Here is a 25588-nt window from a genome sequence, read left to right as displayed (position 1 = left end):
AAAAATATATATTGAGAAAAAAAAACACTAAACTAAACTAACATGGGCAATAATAATAGTTTAGAAGTATATGATAGTGTCAAAAAACTCTGGAACTCCATACCTGAACAAGAATAAGCAGAAAGAAGGTCTGGAAAAGGCCAAATTAATTCATATGAAAGTGTCGAATGAACGGTCCCCAAGTTTCTTCAAATTTAATTGATGAGTCAAAAATAGTGCTTCTAATTTTTTCCAAGCTCAGATAAGAAATAGTTTGAGAAAACCACTGGAACGTGGTAGGAGGATTTACTTCTTTCCAGTTTTGTAATATAGACCTTCTGACCATTAATGTTACAAAAGCAATCATTTGTCTGATTGAAGGGGTATGCTACCCATTTCTAATGACCTAATTTCATTTTCTACCAACACAACTACCCCACTCCCTTCTGCCTAGCTACCTGGCATTTCAATATAATGGGTATCCTTGGTGTTAAGCTCCCAACTATAATCTCCTTTCAGCCACAACTCAGTGATGCCCACAAACCTGCCAATCTCTAATTGTGCTATAAGATCTACCATATTCCACATACTTTGTGCATTCAAATATATCATCAGTCCTGTATTTATTACTCTTTTTGATTTTGTCCCGTTAAACTGCAGCTCATTTCACTCACTGGAATTCTGCTGTCACCTGCCTTTCCTTTCAGTCTCACTACACACTGCATCTATTTGTATACAAACTGCCCATCCTTAACCTTAGTTTAAACCCTCCCCAGCAGCTTTAACAAACCTGCCCAAAAGGATATTGGTGCCCCTCAAGTTCAGGTGTAATCTATTCTTTTTGTACAGGTCAGACATTCCCCAGACGAGATCCTAATGATCCAGAAATCTGAAACTGTCCCATGCACCAATACCTCAGGCACACATTCATCTGCCAAATCTTCATATTCTTACCCTCACCAGCATGGGACATGGGGAGCAATTCAGAGATTACTGTCCCAGTGGTCCTGCTTTTCAACTTTCTACCCAACTCCCTATATTCTCTCTTCAGGACCTCATACCTTTTCCTACCTCTGTCACTGGTTCCAACTATTCACTCTCCCCGTAGAGCGAAATCCTGTCTACCCAATCCAAGATATCCCTGACCCTGGAACCTAGGAGGCAACATAACATATGGGTGTCACTTTCATGTCCACAGAATCTCCCGTCTGCTCCGTAATTATGAAATTCCTGGACACTACTGCACTCCTCTTTCCCCCATCCCTTCTAAGTCACCCAGCAAAACTCAATGTCAGTGACCCAGTCAAATGGCCACAAGGGTACTCTGTAATGGTTGCCTATTTCTGACAGTCACCCAGCTGCTTAGGAGTGACTACCTCCCTGTAACTGGATGCACTTTGTTCAGATGTTGCTATAAAGGAGACAGATCTCTCAGAGCTCCTGCATCACCCACAAAGAACATACCACTGGCCATGGACACATTCGCAATGTAATATGTAGTAAAATAAAGAAAAAAATGTTTGCTTGAAACTTATTAGAGCCTCCACCTATTCTTACCAAGCCTTTTGAGCCAAAGCCTCCCACTCTTACCCTGACCCACTCACACAATGGCTGCTCTGCATACACCTTACTTCTTTTTATTGGCACTTGTCTAATTACTAATAACCTAAGCTATCTCCCGCTCTGCAGAGAAGTCTAGGCAGGTCCCACTCACTTCTTAAAACTGGCAAACTCCACAAGGAACTCCAACCCTTGCTGCGATCGCCCACTCCACAGGCCACAAACTGATGATGAAAAAAGTGGTGAGTGCATGGAATGGGCTGCCGGCGACAGAAATGGAGGTGGATACAATATGGTCTCTTAAGAGACCCTGGATAGATACATGGAACTTAGAAAAATAGAGGGCTATGGACAACCCTAGGTAATTTCTTTTTTCTCGTAATTTATTTTTTATTGAAGTTCATCATCAAATATTTCCATAAGATGTATTTCATATTGTACATATATATCATATAGTCATATTTGCCACAAATCTCCACATAAAATTTATCTGAGGTGTACACTTATAGAGAGGAAAGAAAGAACAAGCGGAAGAAGAAAACTATGTACAAGTAGGAAGTGATTTTTTTCTTTACAACCTATTCATTGATTTGTGAGGATTAAATCAGGCCTATGAGATTTGAAGTAGTTAAACCATTTTTCCCAGTATGAATCAAAATGTTCCAACTTATGATTAACAGATGCTGTATCTTCTCCATTTTGTAAATGTCCATTATAATTTCCATCCTTGCATTTAAGGTTGGGCTCTCCTGTGATAACCATTTCCTAGTAAAGAGGCTTTTTAACCAGCCACCAGCAGTATATTCATTAAATATTTATCTCTTTTCAACCATTCTTGAGTTTTATACCCAAAATATATGGTCTTATTTTCTAAGGGTATTTCACATTTAAAGATATCTTGTACAGCATTGTGTATCCCACTCCAATAGTCTTTGATAACGGGGCACTCCCAGAAAATATGATAATGGTTTGCATTTTGATTTCCTCAATTTCTCCAGCAAACAGGGAGGGTGCTATCATAATGGGATTTCTGAGAGGATGTAATAAAATGTCTTAACAAGTTATTCCATCCAAACTCCCTTCCATTTTTGGGAACATCAAGTGTATCAACACTTCCATTGATACCTCCATATTATTGTCCATTCTTCCTCAGATATAATTATCCCTCCTTCCTTCTCCCATTTTGTTTTAATGTATGAAGTCGATTGTGTTTTAAGATTTGACAAACCCTTATACATGCTTGATATGATTCTACTACCGTTATCTGAATTATATGATTTTCTAAATAACTCTATCAAACATGTACTTGGCTTGATTACATTTTTAAGTGTCTTATTAACATATTGTCGCATCTGTAAATACCGATAGAAGTCTTGTTTTTCTAATAAGTGTTTCTCTTTAAGCATTTCAAAACTGAACAGTGTTCCTTCTTTCATTATATTGCAAAGAACTGTTATTCCTTTGGCTATCCAGTCCTTAAATCTAGCATCCAGTTTATTCGGCTTAATATCCGAGTCATTTAAGAACTGCAATATCTCCCTCTGGTTTATATTCTTTTATAATAGTTTTCCGTATTTTAAGAGTCCATTTCACATGGGTTAGCAATAGTATTTATGTACCTTTGTAGGTTGTTATCAGCCAAAATTGCCTGTATGGGGATGGGAAGTATCTCCTCCTCAATGTTTTTCCACTGAGATTCATATGATGGGTTGCACCAACATATCACAGCTCTCAACTGTGCTGCAAAATAATAATCTCTAAGAGAAGGTAGGCCCCATCCCCCATTTTCCTTGGCTAATTGCAAAGCTTTGAGACAAACTCTAGGCCTGTTACCTTGCCAAATATATCTTGATAACATTTTGTTCCATTCATTGAATTGATTTTGATTAATGTCTATTGGTAGGGTCTGAAAGAGATATATTAGTCTGGGCAGTATATTCATTTTAATAGATTCAATCCTTGAATTGAGACTTAAAAAAAAGCATTAGGTTCCTTCTTGTCATATCTTCCTTAATTTTTTATATATAGGCTGATAATTGCATTGATAATTTTGCCAAATCTTTTGGCATAATGATGCCCAAATATTTGAAAGCCTCTGTGTGCCATGCCCAGGGATATCTAATTTCAATTTCTCTTGCTGGGCTATAGTTCTATGAAAATAATTGGGTTTTATCTCTGTTGAACTTGTATCCTGATAATTGACTATATTGTTCAAAAGATTGCATCAATTTAGGTAAAGAGTATGTTGGTTGCCCTAGATAGATCAAAATGTTATCCATGTAACAGGCCAATTTATGCTCTGTCCCCTGATATCTCCATTTTGTCTAATGTATTGAGCTAATGGTTCCAGATACAATGTGAAAAGTAGCGGTGACCATGCACAACCCAATCTCGTGCCCCTTTCTAGGGTAAAACTATTTGATAAATATCCATTAATTTTAATCCTACCAGTAGGGTTGTCATATAGTGCCTGTATAATTTTAATAACTGTTTCATGGAAACCAAATCTATGTAAAACTCTGTAAAGAAAATTCCAATTAACCGAATCAAATGCCTTTTCAGCATCCACGCTTATCACTATTGCTTCGATTTTATTTTTGTGTATATGATCCATAATGTGAAGTGCCCTTCGTATATTGTCTTGTGTTTGGCGTTGTTGTATAAAACCTGTCTGATCTTCATGTATCAGTATGGGTAGAAACTTCTAATCGTTTGGCCATGATGGAGTAAATAACCTATAGTCTACATTAAGAACCGATATTGGTCTAAATAACCCACATTCCATTTTATCCTCGCTTTCTTTCGGTATAGCTGAGATTATCGCTTCCTTCCAGTTGGGTGGCATCTGTGCCTTTTTTTGAGCCCAGTTCAATGTCGGGAGTAAGACAGGAATTAACTCATTTTTAAATTCTTTGTACCACTCTGCTGTATACCCATCTGATCCTGGTGTCTTGCCTACTAATTGCAGCTTTTAATTCAACTTCAGTTACGTCAGCAGTCACCGTTCTATTTTGTTCTTTGCTTAAAGTGGATAACTCTAGAGAATTCAGGAAGGTGTCAATTTGGGTTATGCTTCCCCCTGGAACTTTGGAATACAAAGTTTTGCAAAACACTTCAAAAGCTTCTTGAATTTCACTTAGCTTATTTTTCATCATTTTTGTTCTTGGATCCCTAATTCTATGAATTATATTTTCCACTACCCTTTTTTTCAATTTCCACACCAGTATTTTTATACTTAGATCCACTTTCATAACGTCTGTTTCAGAAACATTAAATTTTTCCTGATTTCTTGTGTAGCCAAACTACTAAGTTCATTCCTAATTCTTAAATTTTCCTCTAACGTATCCTGTGCCAAATTCAATTTGGTTTTTTTTAGTTCCTTCAGCCTATTTTGTAATTCCTCTATTTTATTCCTTATTATATTCTTATATGAAGATAGCACTATAATTTTCCCTCTTAAAACAATAATAATAATATTAATAATAATGATAGGCATCCGTTAGTCTCGTGAGACCATGGATTTGCGCTTTGGAAGGTTTCCAGGGCACAGGCATGGGCAGGGTTGTATGGGAGACCAGCAGTTGCCCAAGCTGCAAGCCTTCCCCTCTCCAAAGGAAGGGCACTAGGACCCAAGCAGCTTGGCACCGGTGCCATCGCAGGGCAGTATGTTGTTGAGTGCCTTGCTCAAGGACACAATACGCTGCCTCAGCTGAGGCTCGAATCAGTGACCTTCAGATCATAGATCGATGCCTTATCCACTAGGCCATGTGCCAACCTCTTAAAACAGCCTTCAGAGTATGGAAGGTGAAACCTCTCCATTATCATTGAATTTCAAGTAAAGACCAATTTCTTTTTTAATTTGTTCCTTGAAGTAGGGATCATTGAGTAGACTTGAATTTAGTTTCCAAATAGTATTCTTTGGTTGCAGGTCAATAATCAACAAATAAATATATAGATGCATGGTCACTTACATCTATTGTCCCAATCCCATAGGTGTTTATTTTGTATTTGTCTTTTCCAAATGTTATGAAATAGTCCATTCTTGTATTTACAGAGTGGGGGGGGGGGGGGCAGAATAATGAGTGTAATCCCTTCTGTTGGGGAAAAGGTCCCTCCATATATCTATTAGAGAAACATCCTCAAAAAGTATATTAACTTTCTTATGTACGGATTTTGTTTCATAGGTTTTTCTATTGGAAGAGTCTAACTTTGGTTGTAATTGTAAATTATGTCTCCCCCACATATCAGAAGACCTTCTGTTTCTGTTACCATAATATTAGTAATTTTCTGAAAGAAACCAATATCACTTCCTGGGGGAGGGGGGGGGGTTATATATATTCAACAGAGTAACTGAATTTCCGTCTATATTCCCCCTTACCAGAATATATCTGACCTCCTTAACTCCCACTTCGAATACTTTTTCAAAATTTAGCTTGCTTGAGATAAGAATAGCAACTCCTCTCCTATGTCCTGATTTACATGAGGAGAAAAACAAATTAGTGAAGCCCATTCGCTTTAGTTTTCCATATTCATTATCACTTAAGTGAGTTTCCTGTAAATATACTATATGGACTTGTTCTTTTTTCATTTTGGATAGAATTCTACTACACTTGATTGGATTTAACAGCCCATTGCCATTAAAAGAAATGAATTTTACTTTGTCCTTAGCTATACTACATGTGGAAATTTGGAGAAGGAAGACTGAGAATCGGAGCAGGAGTCAATTTGATTTTTTCTTCTTCTCATTGGAGTCAAGAGAGGCGGGACTGCACAGGCGTGTGATGTCGGGCAGTAAAGCAGGGAAGATTTAGAAGGTCAGAAATCCTGATTTGGGTTTAATTTGGATAAGGGAGACTAAGAATCGGAGCAAGAGTGCTGGTGGGAGCCATTTTGATTTTTTTTTCTTCTCATCAGAGTTAAGAGGGACTGCGCAGGCGTGTGACGTCGGGCAGTGAAGTGCGTAAGATTTAAAAGGGACACAGCCTTATACAGCGGGCAGCGGAGTGAGCCGGGAACAGAGTGAAGCCTTAAGAGTTTGGGCTTAAGGCAAGGTAGGTTGTGTTTTTAATTTTTTCTGTTATTTGAGGAAAGGGGAAGTATGAATGAGAGGGTAGCTTGTTGTTCTCGGTGTCGGATGTGGGAGGTCCTGGAGTCTCCTAGCCTCCTGGACGTCCACATCTGCGTCAGGTGCACTGAGCTGCAGCTTGATGACTTTTGTCTGGTCAGGGAGACTGAGAAGTTGATAGAGAGAAATTACAGGCAGGTAATCCCACTGGGGCCACAGGAGGCAGAGAGGTGGGTCACGGTTAGGAGAATGAAGGGGAAGAGTCAGATACTAGAGAGCCCCCCAGTGGCTGCACCCCTTGACAATAAGTACTCCTGTTTGAGTACTGTTGGGGGAGACAGACTACCTGGGAGAAGCAACAGTGGCCGTGCCGCCGGCACAGAGTCCAACCCTGTAGCTCAGAAGGGTAGGGAACGGAAGAGGAAGGCAGTAGCAATAGGGTACTCGATAGTTAGGGGGTCAGACAGGCAATTCTGTGGACGCAGTCAGGAGACCTGGATGATAGTTTGCCTCCCTGGTGCCAGGGTCCGGGATGTTTCTGATTGCGCCCAAAATATCCTGAAGTGGGAGTGTGAGGAGCCAGATGTTGTGGTACATATTGGTACCAATGACAGGTAGGAAAAGGGAAGAGGTCTTGATAGGAGAATATAGGCAGTTAGGCAGGGAGTTGAGAAGGACTGCAAAGGTAATCATCTCGGGATTACTGCCTGTGCCACGTGACAGTGAGAGTAGGAATGGAATGAGGTGGAGGATAAATGTGTGGCTGAGGGATTGGAGCAGGGGGCAGGGATTCAAGTTTCTGGATCATTGGGACCTTTTTTGGGGCAGGTGTGACCTGTACAAAAAGGATGGGTTGCATTTGAATCCTAGGAGGACCAATATCCTGGCGGGGAGATTTGCGAAGGCTACTGGGGAGACTTTAAACTAGAATGGTTGGGAGGGGGTGTGAATCAATTTGAAGAGACTAGGGGAGAGGGGTTAGTTCACAAATAGAGAAAGCTAGTAGACAGTGTGTGAGGGAGGATAGGCAGTGGACAGAGAAGGGGAGCGTTCAGACCGAAGATGTAGGGGAGAAGGAAGAAAAAGATAATAAAGTTGTTTGTACCATTAGGGAAAAACAGAGTAAGAGGTGGAGGGTTTCTTAAATGCATCTATTTTAATGGTAAGAGCATTATAAGAAAGGTGGATGAGCTTAGAGCAAGGATTGATACCTGGAAATATGATGTTGTAGCTATTAGTGAAACATGGTTGCAGGAGGGGTATGATTCACAACTAAATATTCCTGGATTTCGTTGCTTCAGGTGTGATAGAATTGGAGGGACAAGAGGGGGAGGTGTTGCATTGCTTGTCAGAGAAAATATTACAGCGCTGCTTTGGCAGGATAGATTAGAGGGCTCATCCAGGGAGGCTATTTGGGTAGAATTGAGGAATGCGAAAGGTGTAGTAACACTTATAGGGGTATATTATAGACCACCTAATGGGGAGCGAGAATTGGAGGAGCAAATTTGTAAGGAGATAGCAGGTATTTGTAGTAAGCACAACGTTGTGATTGTGGGAGATTTTAATTTTCCAAACATAGACTGGGAAGCCCATGCTGTAAAAGGGCTGGATGGTTTGGAGTTTGTAAAATGTGTGCAGGATACTTATTTGCAGCAATAGAGGTACCAACTAGAGAAGGGGCAGTGTTGGATCTCCTGTTAGGGAATGAAATAGGTCAGGTGACGGAGGTATGTGTTGGGGAGCACTTCGGGTCCAGTGATCACAATGCCATTAGTTTCAATATAATTATGGAGAAGGATAAGACTGGACCCACGGTTGAGATTTCTGATTGGAGAAAGGCTAACTTTGAGGAGATGCGAAAGGATTTAGAGGAAGTTGATTGGGACAATTTGTTTTATGGGAAGGATGTAATGGAGAAATGGAGGTCATTTAAAGGTGAAATTTTGAGGGTACAGAATCTTTATATTCCTGTTAGGTTGAAAGGCAAGGTTAAAAATTTGATAGAGCCATGGTTTTCAAGGGATATTGGAAACTTGGTTTGGAAAAAGAGAGATCTACAATATATATAGGCAGCATGGAGTAAATGAGGTGCTCGAGGAATATAAAGAATTTTAAGAAAGAAATTAGAAAAGCTAAAAGATATGAGGTTGCTTTGGCAAGTAAGGTGAAAATAAATCCAAAGGGTTTCTACAGTTATATTAATAGCAAAGGGATAGTGAGGGATAAAATTGGTCCCATAGAGAATCAAGAGTGGACAGCTATGTGCAGAGCCAAAAGAGATGGGGGAGATTTTGAACTATTTTTTTTCTTCGGTATTCACTAAGGAGAAGGATTTTGAATTGTGTAAGGTAAGGGAAACAAGTAGGGCAGTTATGGAAACGATGATGATTAAATAAAAGGAAGTATCGGTGCTTTTAAAGAATATAAAAGTGGATAAGTCTCCGTGTCCTGACAGGATATTCTCTAGGACCTTGAGGGAAGTTAGTGCAGAAATAGCAGGGGCTCTGACAGGAATATTTCAAATGTCATTAGAAACGGGGATGGTGCCAGAGGATTGGCATGTGGCTCATGTGGTTCCATTGTTTAAAAAGGGTTCTAAGAGTAAACCTAGCAATTATAGGCCTGTAAATTTAATGTCAGTGGTGGGTAAATTACTGGAAAGTATTCTTAGAGATGGTATACATAATTATCTGGATAGACAGGGTCTGATTAGGAACAGTTAACATGGATTTGTGCGTGGAAGGTCATGTTTGACAAACCTTATTGTATTTTTTGAAGAGGTTACTAGGAAAGTTGACGAGGGTAAAGCAGTGGATGTTGTCGATATGGACTTTAGTAAAGCCTTTGACAAGGATCTGCACGGAAGGTTAGTTTGGAAGGTTCAATTGTTATGTATTAATATTGAAGTAGTGAAATGGATTCAACAGTGGCTAGATGGAAGATGCCAGAGAGTAGTGGTGGATAACTGTTAGTCAGGTTGGAGACCGGTGACTGGTGGTGTGCCTCAGGGATCTGTACTGGGTCCAATGTTGTTTGTCGTATACATGAATGATCTGGATGATGGGGTGGTAAACTGGATTAGTAAGAATGTAGATGATACTAAGATAGGTGGCGTTGTGGATAATGAAGTAGGTTTTCAGAGCTTGCAGAGAGATTTAGGCCAGTTAGAAGAGTGGTCTGAAAGATGGCAGATGGAGTTTAATGCTGATAAGTGTGAGGTGCTACATTTTGTTCGGACTAATCAAAATAGGACATACATGTAGGGCATTGAAGAATGCAGTAGAACAGAGTGATCTAGGAATAATGGTGCATAGTTCCCTGAAGGTGGAATCTCGTGTGCATAGAGTGGTGAAGAAAGCTTTTGGTAATGCTGGCCTTTATAAATCAGAGCATTGAGTATAGGAGTTGGGATGTAATGTTAAAATTTTACAAGGCATTGGTGAGGCCAAATTTGGAGTATTGTGTACAGTTCTGGTCACAGAATTATAGGAAAGATGTCTACAAAATAGAGAGAGTACAGAAGAGATTTACTAGAATGTTACCTGGGTTTCAGCAACTAAGTTACAGAGAGAAATTGAACAAGTTAGATCTTTATTCTTTGGAGCGTAGAAGATTGAGGGGGGACTTGATAGAGGTATTTAAAATTATGAGGGGGATAGATAGAGTTGACGTGGATAGGCTTTTTCCATTGAGAGTAGGGGAGATTCAAACAAGAGGGCATGAGTTGAGAGTTAAGGGGCAAAGGTTCAGGGGTAACACGAGGGGGATCTTCTTTACTCAGAGAGTGGTAGCTGTGTGGAATGAGCTTCCAGTGGAAGTGGTAGAGGCAGGTTCGATTTTGTCATTTAAAAAAAATTTGGATAGGTATATGGACAGGAAAGGAATGGAGCTGAGAGCAGTTAGGTGGGACTAGGTGAGAGTAAGTGTTCGGCACGGACTAGAAGGGCCAAGATGGCCTGTTTCCATGCTGTAATTGCTATATGGATATATGTGTATTTATCTGTCAATATATCATTTAAATTAGCAGCATAAAAGTTAATCGATCTACTCCCTGAACAAATAAGAACCAAGGAATACGAATAATTTAAAAAAAGGCAACGAAAGAGTGATTCTAAGGCTGAGGTCTCTGGTAGATGACCCTAGGTTAAGCTACAGGAAACATCTAGCTGTGGGGGATAATCCCTCTTACTTGTGAGTTGAGGGCCCGCATTGCAGTACCCATAAAAGTAAGTGAACAAATCTGTACCCATTACACAGAAAAGATTTCCATGTGTATTCCTCCCATATATATACTCTCATTTAGGTGGGGAAAAAGGAGTGAATGAATGAATAAAAAATAATTGAGTAATATAAAATCCACATTATAGTAAGTATTTCTTGAGATAAGTATAGCACCGTCCATTTTTGCATCAGTTCAGCTTATCAACATTTTTAAAGTTAGCCAAACCTTATAGCTCTTCTGGAGGGCGTCAGGGCTCTCTTCGGAAAACTAACCCTAGGTAAATTTCTAAGGTAAGGATATGTTCAGCACAGCTTTGTAGGTCGAAGGGCCTGTTTTGTGCAATAGGTTTTCTATTTTTCTAATTCACCTTACACCAAAAGGTACACAGGTAAAATTATGCTGTGATGATTTCCCACTCCCATCCTCAATTCCCAAAGCAGCCTGGCATTTATGAACAAGTAACAGTTTCACTTTACAAGACTGTCTATACCTTTAATCTTGCATCAATGATTTTTGTCAGCGTAAGACAATCTCCATGGAATCCAGTGCATCCAATCACAGTTTGGTCTGTCCTAATCATAAATTATTAAAAATTTATTAAAAAGGGTCAGCAAAGGTTATACCATACTAATGCAATCAAAGTACTTAATCACGAGAGATTAGATCACTGTTGGAAGCACACTTTGCATCATGTTTACCACCTTAATAGACATTCATTAGATTACAAGCAGTCTACAGTTAATGGTGACATACAAGAAAGGAGAAATTACGCAGTGAGGAACCTTTACACACAAAGGTAACTGCAGAGGTCCAAGAAGAGAAGCAGGCAATTTAAAATGTGATGACACAGCTCAGACTATGAAGCTAGGACCTAGTCTTTACTTTGAAAAACATAATGACAAGAACAACACACACCAAATGCTGGAGGAACTCAGCAGGTCAAGTAGCATCTATGGAGAAACGGTTGAGGTTTTGGACTAGGACTTGGACTTGAGGTTTTGATCTTGGCCTGAAATATCTACTCGTTTATTTATCCCTCTCCATAGGTGCGGCCTGGTGCCTCACCTGCTGAGTTCCTCCACATATTATGTGTGTTCATTTCCAGCATCTGCAGAATCATTAATGATTATAATGGACCAAAGCAGAGTCCCTGAAAGAAATCTTAATCTGGTGCAAAAGGTCAAAGCAAAATACCCAACATCATATCCAATACCCCCTAATGGAATACAAGATGGCCAAACCTGTGAAACTGGGTTGTTTACTGCCTTTCATCAGCCAAGCTATTTATTCTGGAATTAGGGTATATAGCAAATATTAACATCAGCAACCAATCTTTAGACCTGAAAGTGGGTTGTAGATTAAATTTAAAATGCAACCCTGGGCGATAGTTTCCTGGAACTGTGGGCATGTTAATTGACAATCAGACAATACTGATTAATATCCATTCTGGGTGTCTGGAGTGTGGACTCTCCCCCTAAAAGGGTCTCAATATGATGTCTACTGCTAGCTTTTGTTGAATAAAACACTTCTGTACCCACTAGCTTCATTGTCTCTCTGGCACATTACAACAGCTTTCATTTAACAGCTAATACATAAGGTACATGCGAATACAATTGTTGGAAATTAACCCATTATTAGTTTCAAAAATACTCCAAAGCCATTGAAAAAGAAAGTCAAAATAACATTCACCGTGAACTATTAGTTGACATGCACATTTTTAGACTTACAATTTGTAGCACTTGGATGAGTCTCGGCTGTGAATGGAATAACCCTCACTCAGTCGTGTATCTGAAGCAACAATGGAAAAGTCTTCCCCAGCTAAGGCCAGCACAGTTCTTTAGTGATGAAACAAGAGTGGATGGAAGAAAATGTCAAAATTAGCATTCCAAAGAGAAAGAAAAGAAACAATTATTAATGTTCATTACTTCTTTAAAGTCAATGCTTTTTTCCCCACATACCCACACTGCAAACAGTACCTGCAGGATTCATTTGCTTTAATGAGTATCTAGTGAATTTAAATAGCACCTTACATTAATTTAGAGTACCACAGACTGCCCTGTGGAAAAATTAAACAATGTGTAACCAGTTATAAAATTAGTAGCTTTTCCCAGCACAGAATCATTGCTACTATTGTTTTCAATAGAGGTCAAGCAAAGGAGAAGGCAAGTTATTTTAGTTATGTTTTTATTTTTGAAGTATTTCTACCCAATTTACATTACTTTTAAATTACTTTGCAGTTTTAAAAATATCCTTGTCAAAATTTTGAAAGCACTGAGGACTCCCCAGCTGAAGGTTGACAGTTGAAAAAAAAACACAAGGTAAGTTTGGTGTAATACATTCCCACTGCATCACTGGACCTCTCTCCCCTTTTCAGTCATCCCCAATCCCTTACTTGCCCTCCATTATATGTACAAGGTGAGAAGATGATAAATTGTAGAATCACAAAATCTCTGCACTGGGAGTCTGCCAGCAATAATCCTGCACCCACAGTTCAGCCCGCTTGTTATTACTTGAGTGCTGCAAGCCAGGAAATGAGTAGTAATAATTAAACCAGTACTTCCACCCTATGCTTCCCAGTTCAGATCTCCTTCACTTTTCAAAGACTTCCTGTTGCTTAAGTCCTATGACATTTTTTTTGGAACTGATATTAAAGGTAAAGGAACAACTGAAAAAAAAAACTGAACAACTCAGCTGCCTAATGGAGGATTTTGACCCTAAACATGAACTGTACATTTCCCAGCAGTGACACTTCCTGACCCACCCAATTCCTCCAGCATTTTTTTTTGCTCCCGATTCCAGCATCTGCAGTCTCCTTGCCTTTAATAATATTATTCAACTGCTACCCAGGTATGAGCTCAAGATCTACAAAGACAAATTGCAGAACTGAGTCCAACAAATCTGATCACTGCAAGTGGAATTATTGCAGGTCCTTCATTCCATCTAGTGCATGCCAACTTAGTCCCATCTACCTGCAGACAGAACGTAGCCATCAATACCCATCTCATCCATGTAACTATTAAAACCCCTGTTACATGATACAAAAGAACCACACCCAGAGACCACCTCTGTCTATCGATGGAGTAACACTAATTCTGTGCTGCTCTTAGTTTTCTCTCCCTCCCCTCAGCTTAAATTTTGAATTTAAAATTTTTAATTGCTGATTCTTGAAGCAACATGTCTACATCTACGAGAAGTGGGAAGAATCCGCATGAACCTACTGACAAAGGTAATGGAAAAGCAAGGAAAGACCTGATGAAATGGCAGCATGGGCTGAAGATATCGTCCGTACTCTGAAATCAATCCAAGATCAGAATAAGGCAATTAAAGAAACTGGAAAAGAATAATAATGAAATGAAGTTATTTCTGGGAAAACTTAAAAGATGTGGAAACTCAAGTTACTAAGCATGAAGAGGAATTTAAGTCAACTAAGCAAAAACTGTCTGAAACTACAACCCGTTTGGAAAAATATCGTAATGTGGTGACCCACTTTCTGCGCAGGCGAACCGGCTCACAAATAGCCAGCGCACGGGGAGAGACTTTGGTAATGCACCTCTGATGTCATTTCCGCCCGGAGAGGGCGAGCACTAGGGACTTAAATGTCACTGCCGCGAAGTTTGAATAAACTAGTCTCGAAACGGCTTACCGACTGCATGTCGTTATTTCAGCGCTGTGTAGCACATCGCTACATTGGTGACCCCGACGGTCCAAACGGGATTTGGACCAAAGATGACTGACTCTTCATCTGTTCACGCAGTTTCGCTAAAACTGCCGACTTTCTGGACGCTGCGACCACGCGTGTGGTTTAGCCAAGCAGAAGCCCAGTTCCAAATTCGGCAGATATCCTCTGATTCCACGCGTTACTATCACGTGGTGAGTGCCCTTGACCAGCAGACGGCCGCCCAGGTTGTGGATTTCATACAGTCACCCCCGGAAGAAGGCAAATATGAAGCATTCAAGGCGCTGCTCATTGGGACCCTTGGCCTCTCACGGCGTGAGCGGGGTGCCCGCCTGCTTCACCTGGATGGTTTGGGAGACAGACTGCCGTCAGCATTGATGAACGAGATGCTGTCCCTGGCTGACGGACACAAGCCCTGCCTCATGTTTGAGCAAGCGCTCCTAGAGCAACTGACCGAGGACATACATCTGCTACTGGCCGACGCAGATTTCAGTGACCCCCAGAAGCTGGTGGCCCGGGCAGACGTGCTGTGGAAAGCCAAGAGGGAGAGCGTCCATCAGATTACCAGGCCACGCGCCCAACACAGAGGCAGGAGTGAGGAGGCCAGTGAACAGTGGTGTTTCGACCACCAGTGGTGGGGCACAAAAGCCCGCCGTTGTCGTCCGCCCTGCAAGGGCCAGGGCCAACTGCCGCTAATGGCTATGGCGGCTGGCCACCAGGACAGCCTCTTGTATGTCTGGGACAAACAGTCGGGACGCCGCTTCTTGGTCGACACTGGAGCGGAGATCAGCATCTTGCCCCCGACGGGGTACAACACCAGCAACAGGAATCCAGGACCCACCGAGAGCCGCAAACGGCAGCATGATAAGGACCTACGGCACCCGCAGTTCAGCACCAGCCAGTTCACATAGGACTTCACACTGGCCGTGGTGGCCCAACCACTCCTGGGGGCAGACTTCTTGTGAGCTCACAGCCTGCTGGTCGACCTGCAAGGGAAAAGACTGGTACATGCCAAGACTTCCCAGACATTCTCCCTGGGTGAAGCCAAGTTGCCGGCCCCACACCTGGACTCCATCACACTGTCGGACAATGAATTCACCAGCATCATGGCGGACTTTCCATCGATTCTGGCACCGCAGTTCATGGCAGCCATGCCCAGACATTGACTTGCAAGGGAAAAGACTGGTACATGCCGAGACTTTCCAGACATTCTCCCTGGGTGAAGCCAAGTTGCCAGCCCCACACCTGGACTCTATCACACTGTCGGACAACGAATTCACCAGAATCCTGGCAGACCTCCCATCGATTCTGGCACTGCAGTTCACGGCAGCCATGCCCAGAAACAGGGTATAGCACCACATTCCGACCCAGGGACCACCCCTTTTGTGCCCGCGCACGAAGGCTCCCCCTGGCGAAGGAGGAGTTCAAGAGGATGGAGGAATTGAGGATTGTACAGAGGTCCGACAGCCCATGGGCCTCCCCCCTGCACATGGTGCCCAAAGCAGCCGGGGGTTGGAGACTATGCGGCGACTACTGCAGACTGAACGAGGCTACCATTCCAGACCGTTACCCTGTGCTGCACATACAGGACTTTGCAGCAAACCTGCACGGGGCAAGAATCTTCTCCAAAGTAGACCTCGTCTGGGGATACCATCAAATCCCGGTGCATCCTGAAGACATCCCCAAAACAGCACTTATTACCCCATTCGGTCTGTTCGAGTTCCTCCGAATGCCGTTCAGCCTGAAGAATGCTGCACAGACGTTCCAGCGGCTAATGGATGCGGTGGGACACGACCTGGACTTTGTGTTCATCTATCTGGACGACATCCTTATAGCCAGCAATTGTCGTCAGGAGCATCTGTCCCACCTCCGCCAGCTCTACTCCCGCCTGAGTGATTTCGGCCTCACGATCAACCCGGCCAAACGCCAGTTCTGTCTCGATACCATCGACTTCCTGGGCCACAGGATTACCAAAGACAGGGCAACACCTCTGCCCGCCAAGGTAGATGCAATCCGCCACTTTGCCGAGCCCAACAAGGTCAAAGGCCTGCAGGAGTTCGTTGGTATGGTGTTTCCTCCCCTCAGCAGCCCGTGTCATGCCCCCTTTGTACACCCTGATGTCGGATAAAGGCAAGGACATTACTTGGGACGAGGAGTCCGCGACCGCTTTCATTAAAGCCAAGGAAGCCTTGGCAGATGCCGCGATGCTGGTGCACCCCAGAACGCACGTTCCGACCGCCCTCACGGTGGATGCATCCGACACAGCAGTCAGCGGGGTGCTGGAGCAGCTCATCGTGGGGCGCTGGCAACACCCGGTGTTCTTCAGCAAGCACCTACGACCACCCGAACTCAAGTACAGTGCTCTCAACCGGGAGCTGTTGGCACTGTATCTGGCAATCCGGCATTTCAGGTACTTCTTAGAAGGCAGGCCAGTCGCCGCGATCATGGACCACAAACCGTTGACCTTCGCGTTCACAAAGGTGTCCGATCCCTGGTCGGCTCACCAGCAGCGACATCCGTCCTACATCTTCGAGTACACGACGGACATCCAGCATGTCTCGGGAAAGGACGATGTTGTGGCGGTTGCACTCTCCAGAACAGCTGTCCAGGCCCTGTCCCTGGGGGTGGATTATGCAGCACTGGTGGAGGCGCAGCAGGCAGATGACGAGATGCCCAGCTACAGGACCGCAGTCTCGGGTTTGCAGCTGTAAGACTTTCTCGTAGGCCCAGGTGATAGGACCCTCCTGTGCGACGTGGCTACCGGCCAACCTCGCCCCATCGTCCCGGCAGCCTGCAGGCGGCGAGTTTTTGACTCCATACACAGTTTGGCGCACCCATCTATCAGGACAACCGTCCGGCTGGTCTCCAGCAAGTTCGCGTGGCACGGACTTTGCAAGCAGGTCAGTGAATGGGCCAGAATGTGAGCGCAGTGCCAAACAGCCAAGGTACAGCGGCACACTAAAGCACCGCCACAGCAGTTCGAACCCACCCACCGGAGGTTCGACCACATTCATGTGGATATCGTGGGCCCCCTACCAGTGTCCCGAGGAGTGCGGTACCTCCTAACTATGGTAGACCGGTTCACGAGGTGGCCAGAGGCGGTCCCGCTCACCGACACATCTGCCGATTCCTGCACCTGAGCACTGATCGCAACCTGAGTAGCACGCTTCGGGGTACCGGTCCACATTACCTCCGACAGAGGCGCCCAGTTCACCTCCAGCCTGTGGTTGGCTGTGGCCAGCCTGTTGGGAACGCAGCTGCACCACACAACTGCCTACCACCCACAGTCGAACGGACTGGTGGAACACTTCCACCGTCACTTGAAGTCGGCTCTCATGGCCCACCTGAGAGGACCTAACTGGATGGACGAGCTTCACTGGGTCCTGCTTGGAATTCACACAGCGCCCAAAGCGGATCTGTACGCTTTGTCGGCCGGGTTGGTGTACAGTACGCCCCTGGACGTCCCAGGAGAGTTCATACCAGCCCCAAGGGGGCAAGAGGAAAAACCCGCAACAGTCCTGGACAGGCTACGCGAAAGGCTCGGCAACCTGGCCCCCGTACCAACTTCACAGCACGGATGGACCCTGACCCATGTACCCAAAGACCTGCAGAACTGTAAGTTTGTGTTTGTACGAAAGGGCAGACAGCGGCCGTATGAGGGGCCATTCAAGGTGATCAACAACAACGGGTCCACGTACATTCTGGATATTGGGGGGAGAGAGGAGGCTTTCAAGGTGGACCAACTCAAACCAGCCCATGTGGACTTGGCACAGCCGGTCGAGTTTCAGGCACCAAGGCACAGAGGCAGACCTCCCAGAGGCTGATCCAGACTGTGGACATTGGGGGGTGTATCGCTGGTTCTGGGGGGGGGGGGGGGCCTTTGGTAATGCACCTCTGACGTCATTTCCGCCCGGAGAGGGCGGGTGCTAGGGATTTAAATGCCAGCGCTGCTAAGTTTGGATAAACTAGTCTCGAAACGACCTACCGACTGCGTGTCGTTATTTCAGCGCTGTGTGTACCACATCGCTACAGTAATAAGATTATTGATTTGGAAACTAGGTCTCGCCGAAGCAACATACGAATCGCTGGATTGCAAGAAGGAGCTGAAAATGGAGACTTAATGGTTTACTTTGGTAAGCTCTTTCATGATCTATTTCCGACTATTGTATCACAGCTGCCTGCTACTGAAAGAGCGCACAGGATGTCCACTTCGAAATTTAAAGACTAAACCAGACCAAGATTTATTTTGGTTTGTTTTCATCACTTTAAAATTAAAGATCAAATAATGCGAAAGGCAAGAAAACAGAGTTTTCAAATTCAATGAGTCTGAGCTCCACTTTTATGAAGATTATCCGAAAGAAGTAATGGAACAAAGAGCAAGATTTGCTTTGGTAATGAGACAAGCATATGATAAGAAACTATTTCCCTCTTTGAGTTACCAGAAAAGAATGAAAGTTTTTCCTCCTAATTCTTCTTGACGTACTTTCTTTGACCCAAAAGTCACGCTGGATTTTGTCCAGGCTAAACCTGTCACCGCCACTGACATTACTACCGAATTAACTATCTGAAAAGCTGTTTGATTATCTATATATTACTCACATTTCGAAAAGAAGATATATGAAGATTATATGGATATTTCATTGACAGACTAATAAAAGAAAATAAAACCTGCTCATCATTACATCCTATTGGATTTTTTTTGGAAAGAAGAGTTATGGTTCAAGTTTGACTATTTAAATGGTTAATTACATATTTGACTGAGAAAAGCGGATAAAAGGATTTGTTTGTTTTATCTACTATTTGGTTTGATTTTTTTTGTTGTTTCTTAAATTACTAAATGGTAGTTTTTTTCCCTACACACACACACACACAATATATATATATATATATATCTATATCTCTGGGAGGGTTTTGTTACTATTATATTACTAATTGATATTTTCATAAATTTAGTTTCATTAAATATACTATTAACCTGATGAGAAAATGGCAGCGCACGCGGCCACTCCAGGAATGAATATCTGTTATCTGTAAGTAGGGGCCATGCACAATCCTGATTTGATGGGGATGGATGTGAGAAGCACAGAGGAACATCTGGTGAAACTTCTGACATGCCTGTTTCACTGCTGCTGCTACTGTGCCATCAAGAAATCTCCGGAGAGGAAGGCCCCGAATCCTTTGCTTTGCCTGTTGCTCTATCTAAGTCTCTCATAATTTAGTATACCACTGCACATGGGGCTTGTCAGTCATGGTTGGCAGCTCACCAAGAAGGAAAACCCTGATCCAAAACCTCCACTGCCTTGCGGCTATACCCACTCACAGGGAAGGTTTTGGGAGTAAACTTCAAGGGAAAGATCTGAAGTGGGGGTCCCCAAGGTAGTCCTACATTGAATTCATTGCTGACTGGCAATTCCTGTGATGCTGCTGGTACCAAACTATATATCAGATACATAGAGAGGGGGAGCTCACTACATGGGCAACAGCTTGCTCTCTATATTGTACTGTCCAGACTTGCATATCCAGGCAGCGAGGATGCAATATCCATTGTCAACTCTGACTGATGGAGGCCCACACACAAGATCTTCCCCTCATTTCCCTATGCTTCAGGGATAAAGTTCTAATTTATTCAACTTTTCTTCATAACTCACATTCTCAATTCCCACCAACATACTTGTAAATTTTCTCTGCACTCTTTCAATCTTAATGAAATCTTTCCTGCAGGTAGGTGACCAGAACTGCACACTTCAGCATCTTACACAACTTCAACGTAACATCCCGACTCCTGAACTCAAACCCTCAATTTATGAAAGCCAATATCCCAAAAACTAGAGGCTGTCCAATTTGCAGAAGATCCAAAATGTTCATGACTAGCTTTTGAATAATGAGGACAACAGCAAAATGAAAGAACAAGAAACTGGCTCATTATTCTCCATTTTATACAACTGTGCTGTTGTGAAGTGACTGCATGATGCAGTACAGTATGGCTGGAACAGGGCTTAAACAACTGAGCATATAAAATATACTCTTCTGCTTGGAGAACAGAACCTATTTCTAACATTTGGGTTGCGAATGTTCTTCAAGTAAGAGATTAGAGATTGCCCGGGAAATTATAGACCAGTGAGTCTCACTTCAGTGGTTAGTAAGTTGATGAAGAAGATCCTGACAGGCAGGATTTATGAACATATGGAGAGGTATAATATGAATAGGAATAGTCAGCATGGTTTTGTCAAGGGCAGGTCGTGCCTTATGAGCCCGATTGAATTTTTTGAGGATGTGACGAAACACATTGATGAAGGCAGAGCAGTAGATGTAGTGTATATCGATTTCAGCAAGGCATTTGTCAAAGTACCCCATGAAAGGCTTATTGAGAAACTAAGGAGGCATGGGATCCAAGAGGACATTGCTTTGTGGATCCACAACTGGCTTGCCCACAGAACATAGAATAGTACAGCACATTACAGGCCCTTTGGCCCACAATGTTATGCTGACCTTCAAACCCTGCTCCCATATAACCTCCCCCCACCTTAAATTCCTCCATATACCTGTCCAGTAGTCTCTTAAACTTCACTAGTATATCTGCCTCCACAACTGACTCAGGCAGTGCATTCCACGCACCAACCACTCTCTGAGTGAAAAACCTTCCTCTAATATCCCCCTTGAACTTCCCTCCCCTTACCTTAAAGCCATATCCTCTTGTACTGAGCAGTGGTGCCCTGGAGAAGAGGTGCTGGCTGTCCACTCTGTCTATTCCTCTTAATATCTTGTACACCTCTACCATGTCTCCTCTCATCCTCCTTCTCTCCAAAGAGTAAAGCCCAAACTCCCTTAATCTCTGATCATAATCCATACTCTCTAGACCAGGCAGCATCCTGGTAAATCTCCTCTGTACCCTTTCCAATGCTTCCACATCCTTCCTACAGTGAGGCAACCAGAACTGGACACAGTACTCTAAGTGTAGCCTAAATAGAGTTTTATAGAGTTGCATCATTACATCACGACTCTTAAACTCTACCCCTCGACTTATGTAAGCTAACACCCCATAAGCTTTCTTAACTACCTTATCTACCTGTGAGGCAACTTTCAGGGATCTGTGGACATGTACCTCCAGATCCCTCTGCTCCTCCACACTACCAAGTATCCTGCCATTTACTTTGTACTCTGCCTTGGAGTTTGTCCTTCCAAAGTGTACCACCTCACGCTTCTCCAGGTTGAACTCCATCTGCCACTTCTCAGCCCACTTCTGCATCCTATCAAAGTCTCTCTGCAATCTTCCAACAATCCTCTACACTATCCACACCACCACCAACCTTTGTGTCGTCTGCAAACTTGCCAACCCACCCTTCTACCCCCACATCCAGGTCGTTAATAAAAATCACAAAAAGTACAGGTCCCAGAACAGATCCTTGTGGGACACCACTAGTCACAACTCTCCAATCTGAATGTACTCCCTCCACCATGACCCTCTGTCTTCTGCCATAGAAGGCGAAGAGTGGTTGTAGACGGGTCATATTCTGCATGGAGGTCAGTGACTAGTGGTGTGCCTCAGGGATCTGTTCTGGGGCCCCTTCTCTTCGTGATTTTTATAAATGACCTGGATGAGGAAGTGGAGGGATGGGTGAGTAAGTTTGCTGATGACACTAAGGTTGGGGGTGTTATGGATAGTGTGGAGGGCTATCAGAGGTTATAGCAGGACATCAATAGGATGCAAAACTGGGCTGAGAAGCGGCAGATGGAGTTCAACCCAGATAAGTGAGAAGTGGTTAATTTTGGTTGGTCAAATATGACAGAATAGAGTATTAATGGTAAGACTCTTGGCAGTGTGGAGGATCAGAGGGATCTTGGGGTCTAAGTCCACAGGACACTCAAAGCAGCTGTGCAGGCTGATGCTGTGGTTAAGAAGGTATATGATGTATTGGCCTTCATCAATTGTAGAATTGAATTTAGGAGCCGAGAGGTAACGTTGCAGCTATATAGGACCCTGGTAAGACCCCAGTTGGAGTACTGTGCTCAGTTCTGGTGGCCTCACTGCAGGAAGGATGTGGAAACCATAGAAAGGGTGCAGTGGAGAATTACAAGGATGTTGCCTGGATTGGGGAGCATGCCTTATGAAAACAGGTTGAGTGAACTTGGCCTTTTCTCCTTGGAGCGACAGAGGATGAGAGGTGACCTGGCAGAGGTGTATAAGATGATGAGGGGCATTGATCGTGTGGATAGTCAGAGGCTTTTCCCCAGGGCTGAAATGGTTAGTACGAGAGGGCATAGTTTTAAGATGCCTGGAAGTTGGTACAGAGTAGATGTCAGGGTTAAGTTGTTGTTGTTGTTTTTTTTTTTTACGCAGATGGTGGTGAGTGCGTGGAATGAGCTGCCGGCAACGGTGGTGGAGGCAGATATGATAGGGTCTTTTAAGAGACTTTTGGATGGGTACATGGAGCTTAGAAAAATAGAGGGCTATGGGTAACCCTAGTAATTTCTAAGGTAGGGACATGTTTGCCACAACTTTGTGGGCCAAAGAGCCTGTACTGAGCAGTAGGTTTTCTATGTTTCTGTTTATAAAGATGGCAATACAGTGGATTCCTGTTAATTGGCACACATCAAGACAAGTACATTTGGGTCTAATTAAATGGCTGTCTCAATTAGCCGAAGTCTCGAGGAAATACAAAGCAAATTAGAACTTCACTAATACCAATACAGTAGTATAAAATTGTATTAGTTCCTGTTATGATCAACCGAGGAACTCATCTGCCATGTTCATTTAATTAGCTACAAATGAACAAAGTCAGTGCAGAAACCTGGTATAGATAATGGACTGCCTTTGTGCAATAGACAGATGATTGCATCCTCCAAACCCTCATTTTCATTGTAACATTCAAAGTGAAGTACCTTCAAATTCTTCATAATGTCTAACTCGATATAATGAAATCCTTTCATTTTTCAATCCCAGCCGTTTCTGGCATCTCCAAACCGGAATGCTTGAAACCGTTCTGAATTGCCTTGCTGCTTACTTCTCGCCAACTATCAGTGATAAAATTCATTACTTTTTGAACAGAGACACACTCAAATGATGCTATTTTAAAACTGTTTACTCTTAAGTACGGTGTAGTGTCTAACAGCCACGTGACTGATGCTAGTTAGAAATTTTTCAGCAAGTCTCCTGCTCCAATTAAGCATCATAGTGTCCCAAATAAACGGCTGCCCCGATTAACAGTAGTTTGGTTGAGGATCGTATACTGAAACAGAATCAATCCATAAACATTTTCAGTAATCTAAATAAAAAGTTTACATCCAAACTTAATGGGTGGGGGGAGACAACTGAATATCACCAACTGCAGGAACACTCCTCGATAAACGAGGGCTATCATAGAATGGTTTCAAAGGAGCGAAACCGAAACCGATTACTGCATTCAGCACAAGGGAGGCCAAAGCCCGAATTATACAGTCACCAAGGCGCACACAACTAGAGGCATCTCAGTTTGTATTTTAAAGAACTGGTTTTCTTTACATCCGGACAACTCCAGACTGTCCAGCTGCGGGGAAAAGTATCGGTATCGAATTCAGGATTCTGATCCGGAGCTGTTCCCCAGTGTTTCCTCCACTCACCCAACATGACTCCCACCGCAGCTCCCTTTCCACTCCTCATACCCCAAACCGACCACGGATTCCCGCTCCCTGCGGCCTACGACTCTAAATTAGCCCATACTCACCCTCCGTTGAAGGTATACGGCGAGAAGCGGTGCTGTGTTGGCCCCGAGTACTCATACTCCTCCCGACCCCTCATGTAGCCGTATGTGTGCAGCATTACCCTCTCCAGCCGAACTTTCTATCAGGAATCAGGAAACCACCGCTACCCAGCTGCTGTCTCACTGTCAATATGGCGGCTTCTGTGTCACACCCAACTCCTTCCCCATTACACTGCTGAACTGCGCATGTGCCCAATGGTGCCGCACTCTCTTCAGCACCCCGAGCACTCACCAAGGAAGTACAGTGCGCCTGCGGGTATGCTCGATCACGGTTTCACGGAGAGTGAGTGTTAACATTTTACACATCTCAGCAAGCCAGTCAGCATCTATGGAGGGGAATAAACAGACGACGTTTCGGGAGTTCTCATGAAGCATTTTGATACTCAAAATTACCAGCAGCTATTACTCTACGACTCCCACTTTAAGCGGCGGGTTTTATACAGTTCCCTCGCCAAATATGCTCAGTGATTTGAGACCTTATATTAGCTAGTCTGGACCTATGCCTTTGAGTGGAAGATCCTACAAAAGGGTAGTGGGAAAGCCCACTCTCCCTAAAACTATTGAGCACATCCACATGAAACATTGTTGTAGAAAAGCAGCATCCAATATCAAAGATCCTTACCACCCAGATCATGTTCTTTTCTCGTTGCTGCCATCAGGTAGAAGATACAGGTGCCTCAAGACTCACACCACCAGGTTCAAGAACAGTTGCTACCTTCAAACATCAAGCTCTTGAACAGAAGGGAATAACCATATAACAATTACAGCACGGAAACAGGCCATCTCGGCCCTTCTAGTCCTTGCTAAATGCTTACTCTCACCTAGTCCCACCTAGCTGCACTCAGCCCATAACCCTCCATTCCTTTCCTGTCCATATACCTATCCAATTTTACCTTAAATGACAATATCGAACCAGCCTCTACCACTTCTACTGGAAGCTCATTCCACACAGCTACCACTCTCTGAGTAAAGAAATTCCCCCTCGTGTTACCCTTAAACTTTTGCCCCCTAACTGTCAACTCATGTTCTCTTGTTTGAATCTCCCCTACTCTCAATGGAAACTCTATCTATCCCCCTCATAATTTTAAATACCTCTATCAAGTCCCCCCTCAACCTTCTACGCTCCAAAGAATAAAGACCTAACTTCTTCAACCTTTCTCTGTAACTTAGGTGCTGAAACCCAGGTAACATTCTAGTAAATCTCCTCTGTACTCTATTTTGTTGACATCTTACCTATAATTCGGTGACCAGAACTGTACACAATACTCCAAATTTGGCCTCACCAATGCCTTGTACAATTTTAACATTACATCCCAACTCCTATACTCAATGCTCTGATTTATAAAGGC

At 43.4% G+C, this 25588-nt stretch overlaps 1 protein-coding gene across 1 annotated transcript in view; it reads right to left on the bottom strand.

Moving 5' to 3' along the window:
• psmb1 (proteasome 20S subunit beta 1) overlaps window positions 1-24399 on the bottom strand; it is a 43724-nt gene extending 19325 nt beyond the window's left edge. Inside the window, exons 1-3 of the mRNA XM_059986515.1 lie at window positions 24204-24399; window positions 12554-12661; window positions 11317-11398 (exon numbers count right to left, since the gene is read on the bottom strand). Coding sequence (XP_059842498.1) covers window positions 11317-11398; window positions 12554-12661; window positions 24204-24298 — 285 coding nt within the window. The 5' untranslated portion in view covers window positions 24299-24399. The remainder of the gene's footprint in view (window positions 1-11316; window positions 11399-12553; window positions 12662-24203) is intronic.
• Window positions 24400-25588: the final 1189 nt, after the last annotated feature.

Source organism: Hypanus sabinus, chromosome 12 (genome assembly GCF_030144855.1).
Source record: "Hypanus sabinus isolate sHypSab1 chromosome 12, sHypSab1.hap1, whole genome shotgun sequence".
In the NCBI taxonomy this organism is placed as follows: domain Eukaryota; kingdom Metazoa; phylum Chordata; class Chondrichthyes; order Myliobatiformes; family Dasyatidae; genus Hypanus; species Hypanus sabinus.
This window is presented reverse-complemented; position numbering and strand designations above follow the sequence as displayed.